The sequence below is a fragment of the Eublepharis macularius genome, chromosome 4 (assembly GCF_028583425.1).
Source record: "Eublepharis macularius isolate TG4126 chromosome 4, MPM_Emac_v1.0, whole genome shotgun sequence".
NCBI classification, from domain to species: domain Eukaryota; kingdom Metazoa; phylum Chordata; class Lepidosauria; order Squamata; family Eublepharidae; genus Eublepharis; species Eublepharis macularius.
Genome location: NC_072793.1, coordinates 106,981,309 through 107,002,304, shown reverse-complemented (window position 1 = coordinate 107,002,304; position 20,996 = coordinate 106,981,309). Strand labels below are relative to the sequence as shown.

Here is a 20,996-nt window from a genome sequence, read left to right as displayed (position 1 = left end):
GAGGCTACAAAAACTCTTAACCAGAATTCTTTAAGGCCACTCAAGCCTTCACAGTGGTATCTCCCCAGTGACCCACTTTCATATAACCATTATTAAGCCTAATTACCTGCCATAAGATCAGTGTCCAAGTCCCAAGATCCTGCGCTTGCCACCTGCCCAAGGTGTGAGAAACTGCAAAAGACAAATGAATAATATACTTCATCAACTTGAACTTCCATGCAACCAAGAAGGATCAGAGCAAACAGGAGACTTGAAACAAGAGAAAAGCAGAAATGAGGTGTAAGAACTTTGGGCAATTAGTGATGGAGAGGAGAAATTTTTCCCAACCCTGAACTGAATCAGATATTAGCTTTCACTGGAGAAAATTATAATGAACAAAATGCACCTTCCAACAAAGGAAGGCTAAGGTCACATTGAATACCGTCCATCTAAGCTCCACCTCAGAATACAATTATATCAGCTGCACCTAAACAATTTGTATCTTCACACTAGTAGGAAACATTCTGCAAATAGTCCTCTGTGTGGCATGGACACAACAATAGGGATGCATTTTCCTACTCTTCCCAACAGCTTCCCAAATACATTTTATCATAAGCAGTTTATGAAAATTTGGGATATGGTTTAAATGCATTATAGGGTTTCAGTTCAGGATTGGGTTTAACAACAACAACTACAACATTTGATTTATATACTGCTCTTCAGGACAACTTAACACTCAAAGCAGTTTACAAAGTATGCTATTGTTATCCCTTAACAGACTTTGTTTTATATCTGGATCTTCTTGTTTGTATCTCTGAATCAGGCTCAGTAATTCAGAATAAAGATATTTAATACATTTACACTTGGAATAAATATAGATATATATTAGGCAGTCAAGACTTGGTTTAAGTACAATAATTTGCTTTTTGCAAATCAGAAATCAAATTTTCTTTTTTTACCAACTGCATTTTTAATAAAGCATTCACATTTAGCAATTTGAAAATAAACAAAAATAGTTCACAAAAACTATATTGCTAAAACAATAAATACCATCTGAATCACATAGACACTTTGCCAAATGACAGAGTAACAAGTTAAATGCAGTTACTGTTGCTTGAAATTTAGATTAAAAAATCTTTGAACGCAACTGACTAATTTCAGTACTGCATGGTTGTTGCTGGGCAGTTGTTAGTTTTTTTGGTTTTTAACTATTTTATGCTGGTTTACGTTTTTATCATATTTTGTAAACCATCTCAGGTAGAACCCCTGTCCATCATCTTCAAGACCTCCTGGAGGACTGGGGATGTGCCACAAGATTGGAGAAGAGCTAATGTTATCCCAATCTTTAAGAAAGGGAAGAAGGATGACCCGGGAAACTACAGGCCAGTCAGTCTGACTTCTGTTGCTGGGAAGATAGTAGAACAGATTTTAAAGGGATCAATCTGTAAGCATCTGAAGGACCACTCAGTGATCCGGGGAAGTCAGCATGGTTTTGTTCCTAACAGATCTTGCCAGACCAACCTGGTTTCCTTCTTTGATCGAGTGACCAGCTTACTGGATCGGGGGAACTCAGTTGACATGATTTATCTGGATTTCAGTAAAGCTTTTGGTAAGGTCCCCCATGACATTCTGATGGGCAAACTGGAAGACTGTGGACTGGACTATAGGACAGTTCGGTGGATAGGGGACTGGTTAGAGGACCGCACTCAAAGAGTGGTGGTCAACGGCATTTCATCAGATTGGAGGGAGGTGTCCAGTGGGGTGCCGCAGGGCTCGGGTTTGGGCCCGGTACTTTTCCATATTTTTATCAATGATCTGGATGAAGGAGTGGAAAGCCTGCTCATTAAATTTGCTGATGATACCAAATTGGGAGGAGTAGCAAACACCCAAGAAGATAGAATTAAAATTCAACAAGACTTGAATACTCTGGAGAAGTGGGCAGCTGTGAATAGGATGCAATTCAACAAAGACAAGTGCACAGTATTACATCTGGGCCACAAAAATGAGAAGCACAAATACTGGATGGGGGGATACACTTCTGGGCAGTAGTATATGTGAAAGGGATCTTGGGGTAAGAGTGGACTGTAAACTAAATATAGCAGTCAGTGTGATGCGGTGGCAAAAAAGGCTAATTCAATCTTGGGCCATAGCGGCCATAGCGTCGAAATCGCAGGAGGTCATAGCCCCTCTCTATACTGCCTTGGTCAGGCCACGCCTGGAGTATTGTGTGCAGTTCTGGAGGCCTCACTTCAAAAAGGATGTGGACAAAATCGAGAGGGTGCAGAGGAGAGCAATGAGGATGATCAGGGGTCTGGAGACTGAGCCCTACGAGGAAAGGCTGAGGGCCTTGGGAATGTTTAGTTTGGAGAAGAGGAGGTTGAGGGGGGACATGATTGCTCTCTTTAAATATTTGAAAGGCTGTCATTTGGAGGAGAGCAAGGAGCTGTTCCAGTTGGCAGCAGAGGGTAGGACCCGAAGCAATGGACTTAAATTACATGCACAAAGGTACCGGCTGGTTATTAGGAAAAACTTTTTCACGGTCAGAGTAGTTCAAAAGTGGAATCAGCTGCCTAGGGAGGTGGTGAGCTCCCCCTCACTGGCAGTTTTCAAGAAGAGGCTGGATGAATATTTGTTAGAGATGCTTTAGGCTGATCCTGCACTGGGCAGGGGCTTGGACTAGATGGTCTGTATGGCCCCTTCCAACTCTATGATTCTATCATTCTATGAGTTAGGTTCTTTGGAGAGGTAGCATAGACATTTTCTAAATACATTATAAAATTAACAAAATTAATTACTGAAATGGGGAAAAGTTGCTACATATTAAACTCCTGAAGTAGAGATTACATTAACTTAAATTAATTTATTATTATTACAGCCAAAGATATCAGTATGTCAAGTTAACGTATGTTCTCCATTTGTATGCTGAACACAAACTTCCTTCAAGCCTTTCACACTGTGTAAAACATCAATAGAGATCAATAACCCTCTTATTAACCAATACAGAAATTAATGACAAAGTATTAAAAACAAGCTTAAATAGTATTGTATGTTGGTTCCTTTCCTTCTGGATTTGCTCTATGAGGTCCTTGTCAAAACCTAAATGGCGAGGATCTTCAGAAATCTATTTGTGGAGAATTCTCTGAAAGTCTTCACAGACTGGAGCAGATGACTTTGTATGAATTTCCATTGCTGGGAGGGACTGATTGGATGAAACCACACCATGTAAATATTCAGCAGCTTTCATTCTACATTGCATCACCAAAAAAGTTCTGCAAAAGCAAGAATTTAAAACAAAATATATTTTTTAAACTATGATTTTAAAGCGGCTTTGAATTCCTGAAAAACATACGACCTTAAAGTCCGTAGCCATTATGTCTCATTTCCCACATGGACTGTACTTTAATATATGATTTCAAAACCCCATAATAATATTTTCACAGGCCAAACAGTGAAAAAAGTAAGTACCAGTTGAGAATTTGAATCTGCATATTCATGATAACGCCTTTATAATATGTCCATGGATTATCCAAAATTTGCTATGACTCATGATGTGCTGAGCGCAAAAAGGTCAAATCAAAATGGAGAGGTAATGGTCGTATCAGTATTACAGTTCCTGGGGCAGCGTTAAATGAATGAAAATTCATTGAATTCTTATTAGTGACAACAGTGTTCTCATTCAGAAAGGGCTTTTATTGTGCCTACTGATTCAGTCTAGCAGGTTGAACATGAATGCTAATTTGCTGTATCATCTTGCCAAGTGGAAAGGACAATTTTACTGTATTCCTACTTCCACACTTTTGTGATTAGATATGGTAAAATTATTTCCATAACTTAGCAAAGGTTATTTACAGATGTCTATTTCATCACACATTTCATTGTGTTTGAGTTGTGGTAAAATCCTCCTTGTCAGGTGGTAAAGATGGCCAGGCTGTTTTGGTCATCTGTGTGCTCTCAGATGAATGAGAGCAAAGACCTCCCCCTCCCCGCAGCAGAAACATGCTTACTATGGTTAGTTACCTTTTGGTAAATTCATTTATCTGCAGTCAACCAAATTCTCAAGGAAACCCACAAGCCTCCCCACAAGTACCATCTCCTTGTCTGTCTCGGAGATCCACCACTGTAATACAATCAGTCAGCAAAGAGTTTTTAACAGACCCTTGACCCTAAACCTTCAGTGTGATCACTCCAAAATATTTATCACTGTTTTTGATTAAACATAATAGCAGATAGCAAAAACTGTGTTATATTGACTGAAAGTGGAAATAATGAAGGATGTTCTGTTCAAGCTTTTATTGTTCATGCTGCTTTGTGAATTTATTATTTTTTTCAATTTCCACTTGTGTTCCTGCCAGGAGATATCTATTAGACAGCAAGCAGCAAGAGTAAAATGGTGTCATTTTGTTTCAAACTATAAAATAATTTACATCACATATTTTACTTCTCTGTGTTGTTTTTTTGAAACCACAAACATTCCAGCATCACACTGTAGGAATAACAATAGGAAGCATAACCTTTTGCATAGTATTAAATGAACAAACAGTAAGTTCTTTATTTACAATTATTGTCTAGTTTTTAAAAAATTCATAAAAACGGAAGAATGGACATATAGGAATAATAACCCTAATGGAATGGAATGTCAAATGTACTGCTATATTGTTTCTCACAAATCTCATGCTTTTAGTTACAGCACGTAGAAAGCAAGCATGGTATGTAACTGCAGTGAATTTCAACATATAGATCATTGTGGTTTTTTGATCCATTCTTTCTGTCATAGAGAGGCCAAGCAATAAATAAAGGAATCGTGATGAACAGCCTGAAGTTGAATGGTCATTATAGGTCATTGCTTCTTTCTTAAAAAATAGTCTGTTTATCATATACATAAAGTACGGTTTCTGTTGACAGAAGCCGATGTTTCCTATGCAACATAATTAGTGTATTATTTTCTTTTTCTATATATATACAGGATGAAATGTTTGTTTCTTTTAAACAGTTTTTTCAAGTTTGAAAAATGTATCTTACTGGTCATTAAGAAACTGTATTATAATGTCCACACACACAAAATGAAATAAAACCAAGAAAAATATTTGTCAAAAAACAAGCCTGAAATAAAAGGCAAGCTTTCCATATTAAGATGTTCAGGGAGGAAAGATTCCAGTATCAACAATTTTGTAGTTGCTTGAGTCCATAGCTACATGCTGCCCCCATGTATAGGCTTTATAATTTTTTTTTCTGAAATGTGGTATCACAAGTAAAATATAGAACCTGTAAAATATAGAACAAGTAAAATATAGAAGTGAATAACTTCTGTGTAACATTGTCACTGATTTATACCCAAAGTAGACCCTTACTAACTTTCAATCAGTTTGATTCTAAGAATGAGCTGAAGTCAGCTGAGTGGGGTTTTCATGCCAGCTTGGAGAGTTAAGAAACAGGTATACTGTTTGTTGAGCAGAAGATTGCATAAGCCTGTGAAGGTTTGCTTTTCAGCCAGATGTCTGCATCAGAATGAGCCATGTAGAGCCAAAAGACACTTAATGCTTCTTTTAAAAGTCCAGAAGCTGGCAATTCAAGGTGGCTAGAGCTTTATTTAGCTGAATAGTCATGGCGCCGCCCTCAGAACATAAGTCATTTCAAACTGCGGTTTGGCCAGGAATCTCATCTTGTCGTAAGAGTTTCTGGCTTGGAATAGTTCTTCTGACTACTGAGTTGTGCCACTTTAGTATCCAACTTTAAAACAGCAGACAATATAACAACAAATGAAGTTTTTGAGTATTAAAGGGCCTTTTCTGGCTTAATTGATCATACTAATCAAAATGTCTTTTGCACTGTACAAGTTTATGGAAAAGATTGTATGCTGAAAAGTCTTGAAGCAAACCTTGTATTAAATACAAAAGTCATTTATGAAAAATCTGTGATCCACAAAGTGCTTAGCATTCAAGTGGTTAACATAAGAATAAAATATGCTTTTAAGTTACCAGGGCTGTTACCATCGTGAAAAATTAAAAACAATATTACATATGTTCGCAATGGCTTTCCTTATCAAAAGCACAATACATCAGGGGATAAACAAAATAGGGGGATTTGTTAATATATAATTTTGTGACTACAGGAAAACAAGCTTGGTTTAAAAATAATCACACAAAGCACATTTCAGTATACACTTCATAAAGTTTCATTCAGATCTACATAGTGCAGAAAATGATATTTTCTTTAAAAAAAAAGTCAAAGCAACAAACTATAGTGGTTCTCATCCAAAATGCCAACAGCCCATATATTGCAAGAAATAAATGACTAAATTCTGTTAGAAAAGAATCAGCACACAATACTTCCAACACTTGTTTGATCTTCATACATAGCCAAATATAACTTATTTTTGAACTGATATTGAGTAACTCCACTGAGCTTTATTTTTTAAAAAAAATATGTTTAAGAAGCCATTGCAATACACTTAAATAAGGAAATGGCCTAGTCGTTGAATATTGCATCAAAACAAGGTCAAACAATTCGTTAAAAAAGAGACAGAGCAAAAAACCTGATCATTTAAATTTGTATTTAAAACAAAGGAAGCCATTCTGTTTTGTTGCCCTCTATATAGGATCACAATGCTATATCCAGTATGTTATATTTTGGCTTCTTTTGTTATTCGCTAGCATTATCTACATTAAAAAAACCTAACAGGCAAAATCAGATCACTGTTGTAATAAAACATCCAGGGTGCCATATTACAGAAATTTTCATTGAACTGAGCAATTTGTATATTATCTCGGCAGGAAGTGCTGTCTTAATCCTAAAAATAGTTAAAGATAGTATCTACAGGTCTGTAAACAAATTACATTCTTTATTTTTAGGACATAAATAAGTTAAAATAGAGCAATTTGAGCAGAAAAAGGCAACATGCCAACAAAGAAACTTTATATATAACTATATATATAACTATATATATAAGGATATATACACATATATAGTTATAATATATCATGTATATATTTATATGTATATATCTCTATATATAGTCTCATAAATGCTTATTAGGGTCCTCTGTCCAACTGGTGCAAATCTACTGTGCAAGTTAAGCTTTGCAACTTCAAAAAGTTGTTTAAATTAAACTATACAACTGAGTCCATGCCACACAAGCATTAAAAAAAAAACGTCACAGACCAGTGAATTGGATAAATAGCCTCAAAGAAGTTCTTTGCATTTCCTGTTTAAGGAATAAAAAGAAGGGAGAGCTGGAAATGGGCAGTACATTCATGCAGGAGGGCATTGTTACTCTTTTCATTTTGTTTTGTTTTCTGCAGGGGCACAAGAAAGGAATATATAAATCACCCATTCATTCTTTCCCCCAATCACTGTAATCAATAATTAGTTTTCTTTCCTTTTTTTCAAAGCAAATAGGAGTTCAAACAGCTTCTCAGCCAGCATTGTTTATACATATGTTCTATGTATATATTAATATTTATATTAATATTTTGCAGTGTCATTTTCAGCTAAAGTGATGTCTCCAGGCTATGGATTGGGCTTCCTGGACTAGAAGAGGTAGCTGATTTACTTGTGTCAGTTGTAAGGTTTATTCCACTGTCGATAGCACTGTTGTTCTTGTTCAGTGAGGACGGTGGACTTGGGTTTTGCTTGAGTGCAGGGTCTTCTTCTAGTTCCGTATCATCAATGAGAGGAATATGGGGCTGGGAATCTTCTATCCTAAATTCAGGATGAGTCATAAAGTTGTGAATGGAGGTTCTAGATTCTGGTTTTTCTAAACCTTCATAGAGAGAGCTACGGAATGCCTTCACGACGCGGATCTGAGAAGAGGGGGGGGAAAAGAAAAGAGAGATCAGTGGCAGCTGATTTTGCAAACCCTCATATAGTGATTTTCAGGGGGGGGGTGAGAAAATGTTGCGTATGGTTACGGCAGAGCAGGCAGCTGTAGTCCATAGTCTCCTGATGCTAAATGCATAAACAAGTGGCCCTTTTTTGTGCATTTTGAGTGCCTGAATCAACTGCAATGTTAAAACTGTATGAGTTTAAAGCCATCAGAGAACTGATGGTAAGCACTGGTTAAAGAAAGCGAACATCCACTCATGTGATACATCCTAGTAAAAGACAAGCCATGTTAATTTGAATGCAAATGTAGAACCATGCATGTTGATAGTTTTGCCGTGAATAAGTTAGAAAGCATATTATGTTTTATTTTAAAAGTCTTATTTGTATAGGGAAAAAAACACAAAACATCACACATCTCAAACAAGAAAGCACAAAACAGACAGTTGGATGGACTGGTGAGAGACAAACATAGGAGTCAAATGGAAGAACAGAAAGTATGTCAATTTTTTTAAAAAAGCAGGATCTAAATGAAGCAGCCAAGAGCACACAAAAAGCCAAGCAAACAAAATACTTAAGCAAAAACATGCTCTACAGAAAAAACTCACAACTATCACAAATGCAGCTAACTGGCACACAACTACACTTGGAAGCCTGGATAATGTGAACATGTATTTGTTGATCAAACTTTTGTTTTTCCTTCATGCATATGTGAGGTAAACACTCGAGTATAGACCCACGGTTCTAGCCATTTTTAAAAAAAATGTAAAACTTTATTTATTAAACAAATAACATTAGAAAATAATATAGTGATTACAGGGTTTCATATAATTGAGTTACAGAACAAAAACTCTAATTTTCTGTGTTTCAAAACTGTGAACTTTTAAAATGCCTCATCTGCAGTACATGAATTATATCCAATTAATTATATTGCATTTTTTTGGTTCTTTCATCTTTGAACCACAGAACAAGGGAAAAGCCAGATATAGGAGCTCATCAATAAGATGCTATGACAGAACTCTAATTTACTTGACCTGCCATGAGGTGCAGGAGCTGAAGAGTGTGTTGCTGGGTCAGGAAGGGGCAGATAATTGCTACAACACTGAAATTGTTGAAGAGCATCCTGGATGTATTATTTTGCTAATGCAAAAGTTTCTCTTAAGTGTTACTAGTGAGAAAAGACAGAATTTATTGAAGGGAAAAAATCAGAGAGAAATAAAAGGATGGCAAATATGTCAATTCTTGGGAAATGTATCGTGACTCAAAATGAATTGTGGAGTTGCTGATCTTTTGTTTGGACACCAATTATTAATGAAGAATTAATGCTAATCAGAATGAGATACCACTAGTACATGCTTGTGGCAGAACTGTTGCAAGTATTCCACTAGCTAGCATGTGTGCTTCTTAGACCCCATTTAATGGAAACTCTTATGCCTAACACATCCGAAACTGGAGGTAGGGGACAGATTCTAAACCCAGAGAGAGTCCAAAACTCCAAGCTATGTTAGAAAACTCTGCATGAGACTTGCTAGAAATTCTGAAAGAAAACTGTGCAGATCAATATTTGACTGGGAAAAAGTAGGTTCCCCTCTGATTTTTTAAAAAGACTGCACAATGGAGAAGTTAATAACAAGTAACAAGGAACTATTTGTTAACTTTTTACAAGTTTACCACATGGCAGCTGTAGTAAAAGGTGAAGACACCAGTTTCTAACCTCTTGTGTCATGATAAACCCTGTGCTGCTATCTTTGGATTTCCAAGGGGTTGGGGATGACTACTTCATGCTGTTAAAAGTCATCATGCAGTAAGCTCTTAAGCAGTTCTTAACATACAGTTCTACGTTATCTGGTATCACTCATGCTGAAATCCTAAGCATACTCACTTGGGAGTAAATTCCATCGATATCTTGGAACTTACTGCTGAGTAAACATGCTTAGAATCAGGCAGTTAGGGATGCTGCCTTGGCAGCCAGAATGGTATTCTCTTTATTTGGACTACAGGTATTACTGCAGATCTGAAACAGGTGTTGCACTTCTGCAAACATTTTCTCCCTCAGCCATAAAATGTGTCCCTTATTTTATCATCTCCGAGAGGTCCATTTTTGGGTGATTTTTCCCCATGAACTGGAGTTTATTTGGAGAATATTTGGTTGGGTTTATGCAATATGGCTTGCTGCTTAGAATCTATGTTTACTAAATTATACTTTACTTTTAATGGGATTTAATTGTGATTCTGTTGTGATTATACTATATATGATGATATTCACTCTGAGACCACCTGTGGGGAGAGCAGACTATACATTTAATAAATAAATAAATAAAAATTAGAGGTAACTTATTTCCTGACACTTATAAAGGTGGTTCACCTCCCTCACCCCATCCTTTGCATCCAGATGCTGTTCTTTACGAATCATATCAGCTGTAACGTTTGTGACATTTTTTTCTTATAAAGCACTTCTTTATAGTAACAGTGGCCTTGTCACATGGCCAGACAATTTTGGCTGGGTTGAAACAGCAGTGAAGATAATACACTCACACTGGCCTAGCTAGTTTCAACTGCATTTCATGATTTCAGCATGTAGCAAAGCCCAACCTTCTGCATGATGATGTCATCATTACTAGGAGGCAGGGCTATTTTTTTAAAGGATGCCAAAGTAGCTGTTCATTGGAATCACAAGCAGCACTGAACCAGTGCACAAAAAAAAAAAAAAGTGTGCATGTGTAAACTTTTCACTGTAATTCAGAAAATATCTCATTCTCCCCAAAAGCCCCTTTTCTGGAACAAAAGTGTTTCCTTGCATGGTCCTTAATTTGTTTACATTTCATCAGCCTCAGCTTTGTCAAATATTTATGGTAAAGGAATCTAAATGTTCATCTAAGTGCTTTCTTGCTTTGTCCGCTCATCTCTGACATGCAGCAGTAAAGAATGCCTTGAACAAGTTGTAATAGAGTTCAGGAAAGAAGAGGGAGAAAGAAAAGCATGCATCAGAAGGAATGTTTATGGCCTTATGAATTAATTATGATACATTTCTGAGCAGCTAGATCTAAACTTAATTCTGATCTTACAAGCCTGTGCCTTCAATTCAGTTTTGCCAGGTTTTTGTACATATACATATAAACTGGGATGAGAGAATCTCATTTTATTAAAGAGACAACATATAGTTCAAAAACTGAAGTCCCATCTCAGAGTGGGATTGTGAATATGTGAGAACAAACAACTGTGAAAATTCTGTATGCTAAATGCAATATAATGAACTTCATAAATGCAGGGCTCATTTTGAGGGGGAATGCGTAGGAATGCAGTTCCAGCAGTTTCCCAAAGAGGTCACATGTCAGGGCCTCTGACGGGTGGTGGATCACTCTCCCACTCAGCAGCAGCCTGATCCTGACCCTTTTGGGTCCCTTTTCAGTCATTTTCAGCCGCTTTTTGCCATTTTGAGCCCAATTTTGGCCCTGAGTGGCCAGGATTGGGTCCAAAACAGCCAGGATAGGTGATGTCAGGGGGTGTGGCATATGCAAATCAGTTATGCCAACACACTTCCAGTGATGGCAAGGGGTGTGGCATATGCTAATGGGTTATGCTAATGAGTTATGCTAATGAGTTCCTCCAGCTCTTTTTCTACGAAATGACCCCTGCATAAATGAAAATATGTTCACATGCATTTTGCAATTTTTTAATAAGTATTATAATAATTCAGACTTCGTTTGCTAGGAATATTAGTATTATATTTATATTCTATGGGATTGTGACAGATATAGCATTTGCCAAACAATTCAATAATTACCTGTCGTTTGGGGATTCTGTGAGCGAATCTTGTGAGAAAAGGAACTCTCAAAACTCAAACACATGCATTCAGGGTTGCAGTTTATATATTTCTACAGTTTATATATTTCTGGCACTATATTTTTCTGCTCAGAAATCATTAAGACCTATCCCATTGCCCTCAAGTAGTATCATTTTTAAAGGGAAGCATGTGTGTGTGTATACATATATGATAGACGGACCAGAATTAGATTTCAGCTATATGGCAATAATGTAATGGATGTTGCTTATGAACGAACAATGGCAAGGTATGACAAACAATGAAGTACAGCTCCCTTTTCTCACAAGTAATGGGTGCAACAGAAAGAATGAACTGTTCTTAACAAAGGACTTTGGGTAGGGTGGGGGACAACACTTCAGGACATTTTGACGTGACTTAAGTTTCCACTTCTTTCTTCTCTGTAGCTGTAATAAAAAGTATTTCAGTTTGTCCCAACCTGAATGTTATTTCATATTTCATAAAGATATTTACATTATACATAGAAATGATAAATATAGTTTTTACATACTGCAGATTTTTATTCCCATTGGGAAAGAAAACAATCTGATGAAGTCTAGAATACCACTCTTAAGTACAATAGTACCACTTAAATGCATAGGATTATTTTTCAGGTTGACAAATGTTACATATTAGGTAGCATATGGGCTTATACTCGAATGTTTACCTGGCTTCATATAAGCCAAGTATCTTGAGTTTGGTTCACATTCATGTCAGGCTCAAGGTTAAAGACTCACAACCTCTTTTAATTTCACTCTCTCCTGCTGAACCCTTTTGTCCAGTGATCTCTAGCCCTCTGGGAAAACAAACACATTTAATATTCAGAAAGTAGAGAGTAGGGCACTGCAAAAGCAAATGATTCAATTCTATTGAAAGGACAGTAAGGAGATTAGTTTGTAAAACAAAGTTTTGCCAAGAGATGCCAACTTTTAGGTTTAACTGATGCTGTTCTTGGTTAGGGAGATGGTTATACAAAGGCTAACCAGATGCTGAATTAGTGACAGCTCATATGTCAGGTTTTCCCCATTTAGAAATATATTTAGAATACTGAAAACATTGAAGGCCAGTTCACATTTTTGGGTGTCTGTATATGAGTATCTTGGGAGCATTAACATGCAGTTTTTTGTGTGAACTGGCATCACAATGTGCAGGGCTGTATGTACAACCATTGCAGTTCCAGAGATTCTTCTTCAAGCTGATGTCATGATGGAAATGGTAGTAACCACATCAGAGAGACACACCCCCTCCCCGTGGAAGCATTGCTTATCTCTACAAACAAATGAATATGTGCAAGGTTGCCTATAAGGTCTGGCAACTGGTGAGAGACTGGCAGGTGGGAGGTACCATCACGTTGATGGTATGACATCATTTCTGGGCCAAACTTACTGAATCTTAGAGTGGTGTGATGTCACTTGGGGGTTTGGTGTAGAAACAACATCACACCATCGATGTGATGGTGATTTTTCTGTTACTTTTCTCCCATCAGCAACAGGAGTCAGGGACTTGCGCAGAAGGCTTCCTGCTATAGCAGGAGACTTGGCAAGCTTCGTGGCCTATGGGTGACCTTGAAGCATCTGCATGGCCCACAGTATTTTGAATACTCTGAAATATTAAAAAGGAAGTGAGTAAATATAGAAATTGGACTAATGTTGTGCTTGGACTTAAGACATAGGTACCAGTTTATATCCTTTCAAATCCACTGGGATCCCTCAGCATTTCCTGAGGATTCTGGGACAGTGCACATTCATACCCTTTGCATATATTATATTTTATGTTACCTGGAGCATATATTGGTACATCACCAGAACATATGCCCAGTTCTTCAAAAAAGAAGAAAGGATTATCAGAATCAGGTAAACACATGAATGGGTGTTAGCCAGTATATTCCAGCTATACATAAGGAAACCTTGCACAGTGCCCAACCACATATAGAATATCACTGGGCTAGTGGACGACCATAATGTTTAAAAAAACTGCATCTTTTTTTCAAAATAAGTAAAATAAATTGCAAGGTAAGGTGTCTTATTTTCCTCCCACTGTTGACTGCCTTAAAATGCACACTAGCAAGGTAGCCTTCAAAGAGAGCAGTATATCAAAACCTATAAAAATACCCCAAAATAAATTTCACTCAACTATTCATTTCCAATTATCATACATCTTTAAACCTTTGTATAACCAATACCCTAACCAAAAAACTTTACAGAAGCATCAAATATCATTGTAAATTTATCTCTAAAACAGTATAATATAAAGTAATACCTACTTAATTGGGTTTTTTTAGAATAAAGCACAGGTTTCTCAGTTTTTAATGTAATAGTATGATAAAAGAGATGATGTGATTGATGAAAGGAAGATATGTAGACAGAAGTATATTGGGATCCATTCTAAGCAGAGTTAACTTCCAATGCCAGCCACAGATTGAATAACACTCACAGTGTTACTACTTCAGAGGGACAGTGTAAGTAGCCTTCATAATTCCATTTCTTGTATGCTGGTCCCTGTCTGCCTTCTAGAAATTTTTCTGGAGCATGTGATTAGGTGGTTGCTTGGAAAAGATCTAACCCCACTAACCTTTATTCATCAGCTTTCATGAGACCAAAGCAAATAGTTCAAAATATAGCAAAAAGCTCTGGTTTGTAATTACTTCATAAAATTTAGTGTGTTTAATAGAGCAGTCCTACACAGTTACATCCTTCTAAGACCATTAATTTCAGTACACTTAGAAGAGAGTAACTTTGCTTAGGATTGCACTGATAATATAAATTAAGGACCATTTAGAAAACTGTATTTATCTGTGTAGAATAAATGAATGCAACAGCTACCCTTCATTAGCTGCCATGAATAGACATTTTTGATATTATAAAAGCAATGTGTGGGGCAAGGCAAACAATCCCATCACTTGATAATGACTTGGCTGGCCCTGTTAAACAGACATTATAAAAATGGACTTTATAGCATACAATTAGGTCTAAACAATGCTCTCATGGAGCTGGTCCTTACGTTCACAGAATGAATCCTTCTGTAAGCCACAATCCCATGAGTAGAAAGATACCTTTGGAGCTAAATGATACTATTTATGACAACTGTAAAACTTAAGCACCCATCCTTTATTTAAAGTTAAAATCAGTTTAATATATCTGAATGGTATGAAAAATTCAATTTACAAATTAATAATTAATTTGTAAAAAAAAAAATTCAAACATTGTCCTGCTGAGTCCCTAAATGTAAATATTCCTCCTCAGGGACACAGCCAGACAGGTAAAAGTTAGTGGGCCTCAGACAATTAAGTCTGTGAAAAATACTGGTTTAAAAAAATCTCTATCATTATCTAATTTACATTTAATTGGAGAAAGGGGGATGAAGAGAGAATACGAGTTCTTTCCCAAAGTCTACCAGGGGCTATTCATTCTTGAAGGATCCTTTTCTTCTACAAGAAACACAACATCATTAAATGTCATTGTAAGAAATTTTTTAAAAAAATTATAATGCTTTGGAGTATTATGTAAGCTTTAAGTTAAAACAGGGACACTCGCTTTGAGCCTCCAGAAATTTGATACCTCATGAACAAAACATTAACAGCATAAAAAGTCCAATGATTTTTAAGGTCCCAAGCTGCATTCTAAAACATCCTAGATAATATGAGAAATAAGGTATTCTTCTCCCCCATCCTTAATATATGTGGCTGAAGAGGGGGCTTGTTTAATAGTTCTGCCGAGATCTATGACTGGACCTCCAGTCTCTTTACATTTCTATGAATAGCAGCCTCAGAACAGGACAGTAGTACTGGGAGAGGGAGTTTTAACGTTTTCCATGATGCTGTTTTCTCATTGTAAATCATCCTTGAATCTGGTATTTGTCCTGATAGGGAAAACATAATGTCTATGTTTTCCATATTGAGGCAAGTAAGCAGGGCTTCCTGACTTATGAGAGACGTTTTTGGGCACTGGGACAGAAACAGGATGCTGGAGTGGGCCCCCTTCCCCCAGGTGGTGATTTCTTTGCTGTCAGGGTGTGCGGTGCTCCCTGTGGGGTACACCTGTCTGTTTCATCAGGCCACAGTGGTGGGGAAGGAGGGGGCACCTGTGCAAATTCCTATGCTGTGACGGGCCACCCAGAGAGAGGTGGCCTGGTGGACAGGGGGGCAGGGCTGTGGGGGAGGGCTGATGTTAAAGGCTTCCCTTGGGGGCTTTCTTGCCTCCTTCTGTCTGGAGTCTGAGGAGGCAGCTGTGAGCTATCGCTGTTTTGCTTCTTGCACTCCTACATCACTCCTTGCTTACCTCACCTGCCCACAACTCTCTATTTCTTCCTGCAGTACATGTTTTCCCTACCGGGGCAAGTAATAAGTAACATTAGCTTAGTATATCTTAACACTTGTCTGTAGGAATATGTTAGTGATGGTGCATACATAGGAAGATTATCTCTATATAATTTTTTAGGCTATGTGATTTTTTCCCTGTTTGTAGAAATAATACACAAGGATACTGGGTGGAATCCAGAAATGTAAATAGTCTTGGATCTTCCCCACTTTTACTTGCTTCCAACAGTCCCTTTTGGCACTGGGAAAGTTGATTCCCTAGAGTTGCAAGATCTGTGTGGTCTAATAGCCATGCAAGTTTGCAGGAAAAAGGAGCAAGGAAGTGAAATAGCTCCTCCTGTCTTTTCTATCATTGGAGCTATGCTAACAAAAAAGAGAACAGGGAGTAAAATCACTTCTTCTCCCTCCTCACCCACAAACACAAATCTGTTGTTCCATATAGTTCTGTACCTCTGGGAATCAGCTTTTCCTGAGCTGGAAGGAACTGTTGTTGGGGAGCAGGTAAAAGCAGGTAAGATCTACAATACTTACATAAGTGAATCACTGGATCCAACCCACTGTCCAATGAAAACTGTGTATATAAACACTTGTCCTGGATAGGATTGTATTCTCCTTGAAGGAACATGTAGTTTGGAGGTGCTCTTGGACCCAGGCCTACTGCTGGATAAGCAGGAGGCAGCTGTGGTCAGGAGTGCCTTTTATCATCTTCAAATGGTTAGCTGGCTGCAGTCTTTCCTGGGCAGAAAAGACTTGGCCACTGTGGTGCATGTCATGGTTACATTTAGATTAGACTACTGCAACACACTCCACATCGGGCTTCTTTTGAAAAGCACTCCGTAACTTCAGCTGGCACAGAATGCTGCAGCTAGAAATTTGACCAGAGTGAATCATAGGGACTATATCATTCCAGTGTTGAAACATCTTCATTAGGTCCCAATTTGTTTCTGGACACAATTCAAGGGGTTGCTGTTGTCCTTTAAAACACTACATAGCTTGGGACCAGCATACCTGAAGGACTGCCTACTCCCTTATGAACCTACTCTACCACTATGGTCATCTTCCAAGTCCCTGCTTCTTGTGCCTCCTCCTGCTGAGATTAGGCAGATAGTAACCTGGAAAAGGGCCTTTTTGATTGTGGCACTGAAACTCTGGAACTCCCTCCCCATAGAGACTCGCCTGTCCCTTTTGTTGTCGTCTTCTGCCAGCAGGTGAAGAGTTTTTGTTTCCCTTAGCATTCCCTCAGTGAGCAGGCCTTCCTGCCCTGTTTTTGTATGTGTATTTTATTTATTTTATGTGCATTTTTGAACAATGCATATTTATTTGGTTTTAATGGTTTTTAAGATGTGTATTATGTATATTTTTAACTCTGTTAGCCACCTTGGTTAGGGGAGAAAGGTGGAATATAAAATAAATAAGGAAACATATTTGAGTGATATTTCATTTGCGAATCATTCTGTACTCCATTGAATGTATGAGTAGACTCCCTAGCTTAATGGTCTGTAGAGCAAAGCATCTTTGGAAAGATGAGGCAATAGTAAAAGTAATTTGAAAGGTTTTAGGAAAAACATGAGCATATGAACAGTGCAGAGATGTGTCATTTAAAGACATTTATACTTTAGAAGAGATTGGCATTCACACTGTAAGGATAGGTACTGACAGATATATTGGAGAGCATGAAGACCTATAAAGAAAGTGCATCCAAATCCACCAAGTTGTGCAAATATTCTAGCTATGTGACTTAGTCCATAACGTAAAGGGTGGAAAAGGGGGTTCAGTGGCTCAGTACTGAATGACTGCCTAGTAAATTGGCATCTCTGTAATCAGATGCATTAAGAATACACACTCACGCCCAGCTGCCGCAGCAGGTGTGCTGGTAGGAGAGGAAAGAGCATTGGATAACGAAACGTGGCTAGGGCTAGAAATATTGGTTACATCCTGGTTCTGGCTGGTGACGGAGGATTGTCTCCTGAGAGCTCCCTGAAAGGAAGTGCCACTCTTGAAAGTATTGACTACTTCGATCTGCAACGGAGGAAAGAATGAGACAAGTTGCTTGAGGAATGGATACAAGCTTCGCAACTGGCAGGAATAATATTTTTAGTCATTTTCAGCTGCTCATACAAATGATATTTCCATAAATGACGGTTCCCTTAAAAATGGAGAACTGTAGACAGGCAGTTTCTGTGTAGGGCAAGTTATGCAGAACCATCACAATTGTGCCAATTTATGGTGTTAGATTCAGAATGATTATGGTACCGAGGATAACAATGTTGTCGAGAGATCTGTGCCATCTGATCCAGGCTTATGATTGCACTGCCTTATTATGTTTCAGATATTCCTACAGACTAAAGGGTGGGATTCTTTACTTTTAAAACATGAGTTCATGCAAATTATTTTTGTCAGTTCCCCCTCCAAATTGCAGCCCCCCTAAGCCTACTGAAAATCATTCTTGAAGGTTTCGTGAGAACAACATGAGATGTGGTTCACAGAGCTTAAGCCAGATGGAGAAAATGGGCTTCTTTCTTGAACAAGTCACGTAAGAACTTGTGCTAGAGTTGTAAACAGAAATTTCTGTGTATTTTTTTCTTCCAGCTTTTTCATTCATGTCATTTGCTCCTGACCCTTCAGAATAGTCTTAGGGACTGCAGGGGAAGGCAGTTAATATCATTTCCACTAACTTACTCTGTTCACAGTAGTACAGAATCCAACTGTTGTTTTTATGTACATTATATCTGCATGTAGATTTTATTAGAAATGGAGGGGAAAATTTATTATAAACATAAATATCATTAAAATAGATTGAAATAACAAGTTTTGATTAATAAATTATTATCTCTAATAATATCTTCATCTTAACTATAACATTTTTTAAAAAAATTAGTAAATGTTGATCCTCTAAATTTCTTATATAACTGATGTGAAAGCTCAGAGTATTTTATATTTTTTCATTTACAAACAATTTACAACTTTTCCTGCCAAGTCCCCCAGAATATGTTTCTGAAACAGGAAATTAAAATGTTTCCCCAAACTTAAAATATAATTTTTAAAGTCTGATAATTTGCCACCTAAAATCTGCAATTACAGGCACCTGCCTCATAATTCTGAGCCTGCAATCAGTATTTGGACTAATCCTTACATGCCATATTCCTTGGAAACAAAAAACATTAAATACCAAGCTACAAATTTGTTACTGTAAATATTACTATAGACTTTTTGTCAGGCATTTTGTTCAGCTGTGACTAAATAAAACTCCTATATTGGTGCTTGTCATTAAGGGGTATTCTGGCCATTAAGGTAGAGCCAATCAATGCAAAACTGTTGTAAAATAAATAAAAAATAGTATTTTAGAACCAAATAGTAGCAGCAAAATCACGAACGTTTATGCTGGAGTGAGTAAGTTTTTGTTAGTTTTTAAAGTGCCAGAAGACTATTGTTTATTTTAGTTGGAAGAGACTTAACACTGCCACTCTCCTACAAAATACACCATTATCTTCCATTAGATAGCATAAGACAAATCTGTACATAAGGTCACACTTAGCTATATTGAGAAATGTAGAAATATATTCAAGAAAGTTACATTTAACATTATGAAATTATCCTTCTTAAATTAGAAGTAAATACAGAACAGATTTTTGGTAATGTAGAATCATGCTGCATTCTCCATTACAGACAATTCAAAAGTACTTAAGACTCCCAGTTAAGAGCCTACTATGAAGGTGCCATTTTTCAGAGATCCAAATAATTAATTCCAATATTATTTCATGGGCTACAGCATGTGATTATACTTCAACAAATCTTTCAGTGTTTAAAACACCACAAGATTCCTTTTCAGTTTTGCATTCTATTTGAAGTCAATAGGGACAATATAAAAAAGAGAACTAGAATCATAGCAGGAAAGAAAAATCAAACTAGAAAAATCTTTACAAGACAAGGAATAAGGCATTCATCTATATTATGATAGCAATATCAATATAGTCCTAAGGCATTTACTAAACTTTGACATGCTGTGTAATCCTAAAGTTACTGTGCAATCATACAATGAGTTACTCCAGTCTAAGCCTCTAAACTGCTTAGAATAGTCTTTAAACTGCTTAGAATAGTAACTAAGCCCTATGCTGTCATAACAGAGATACATTGCCAACGTATCTGGAGATTTCATGCTGGTGTAAACTCAAGTGTCAGCATGGATGTGTTGGTATATAGGCCAAATATGGGCGATGCTGGGGACATGCCAGGAAGGAGCTGAGCTTAGTCAGTATCCTAAACCACTTTAGCTCATTCCTGCTTTCCATGGTGCTGGTGTAAAATATGGTATGACTTCAGTAACAACACAGACATAAGTATAAACATTCTAACTGAACTCAATCTTAAGTGAAAAAAATACTCCTACCACACTTGCACAGCTATGGTATAGTTTAAGATAGCCATTAAGTCTGCAACTAATCACTGCTTTCCCCTCCATGAAACCTGTATCTCAGATGATAGGTTATGGGATTACATCTCTCTGGCCTTCTGTCAAGTACACTTAGAATATTTTATTTATTTATTTTTGTATTTAGAACACACATTTGGTGATGGGAACTCTAGAAAAATGGTATATTTTTCATATTATTTACTTAAACTTACTATTCCCCCATTCCCCCCACCAAAAATGGGAACCAAGGCAGGTAACAATTTAAACAATTCACATCATTAGGAAAGAATAAAAATAGAAGTAAGAACAGCATACACACTAGCCAATACAGAGAAATGCACAGTAGCAGCCTGCCAAATGACAATGTCCCTACAAATATACAGGGCAACCTTTCTAATTGAACATAAGGTGAAAACCAAGAAAGGCCAACTGTTCAATGTACAGAAAATAATGTATTCAATAAAATCACAGTCAATGAATCACAAATAATAATTGTTTCTTCACACAGTTAGAGCAATGAATCACAAATGATAAAGCTCAAATATCCTGATATGTATAAACACACAGGACCACCAAATTACAATGTAATATCAATACAGTGTAGTGTTTTACAAAACGTTAAGTCACCACAATGAAACAAGCTATACAGTGTC

The 20,996-nt window shown here is 37.2% G+C and overlaps 1 protein-coding gene across 5 annotated transcripts in view; it reads right to left on the bottom strand.

The window, feature by feature from the left end:
- Nucleotides 1-6,999: 6,999 nt before the first annotated feature.
- The window catches only part of ATP2B2 (ATPase plasma membrane Ca2+ transporting 2), a 277,471-nt gene continuing 263,474 nt past the window's right edge, over nucleotides 7,000-20,996 (bottom strand). For 3 of the 5 annotated variants that reach the window (XM_054977411.1, XM_054977412.1, XM_054977414.1), the window contains one exon: nucleotides 7,000-7,778. In XM_054977411.1, coding sequence (XP_054833386.1) covers nucleotides 7,467-7,778 — 312 coding nt within the window. In that variant the 3' untranslated portion in view covers nucleotides 7,000-7,466. Of the gene's footprint in view, nucleotides 7,779-17,779; nucleotides 17,952-20,996 lie in introns of all 5 variants that reach the window. The other 2 variants (XM_054977415.1, XM_054977413.1) reach the window with 2 other exon arrangements.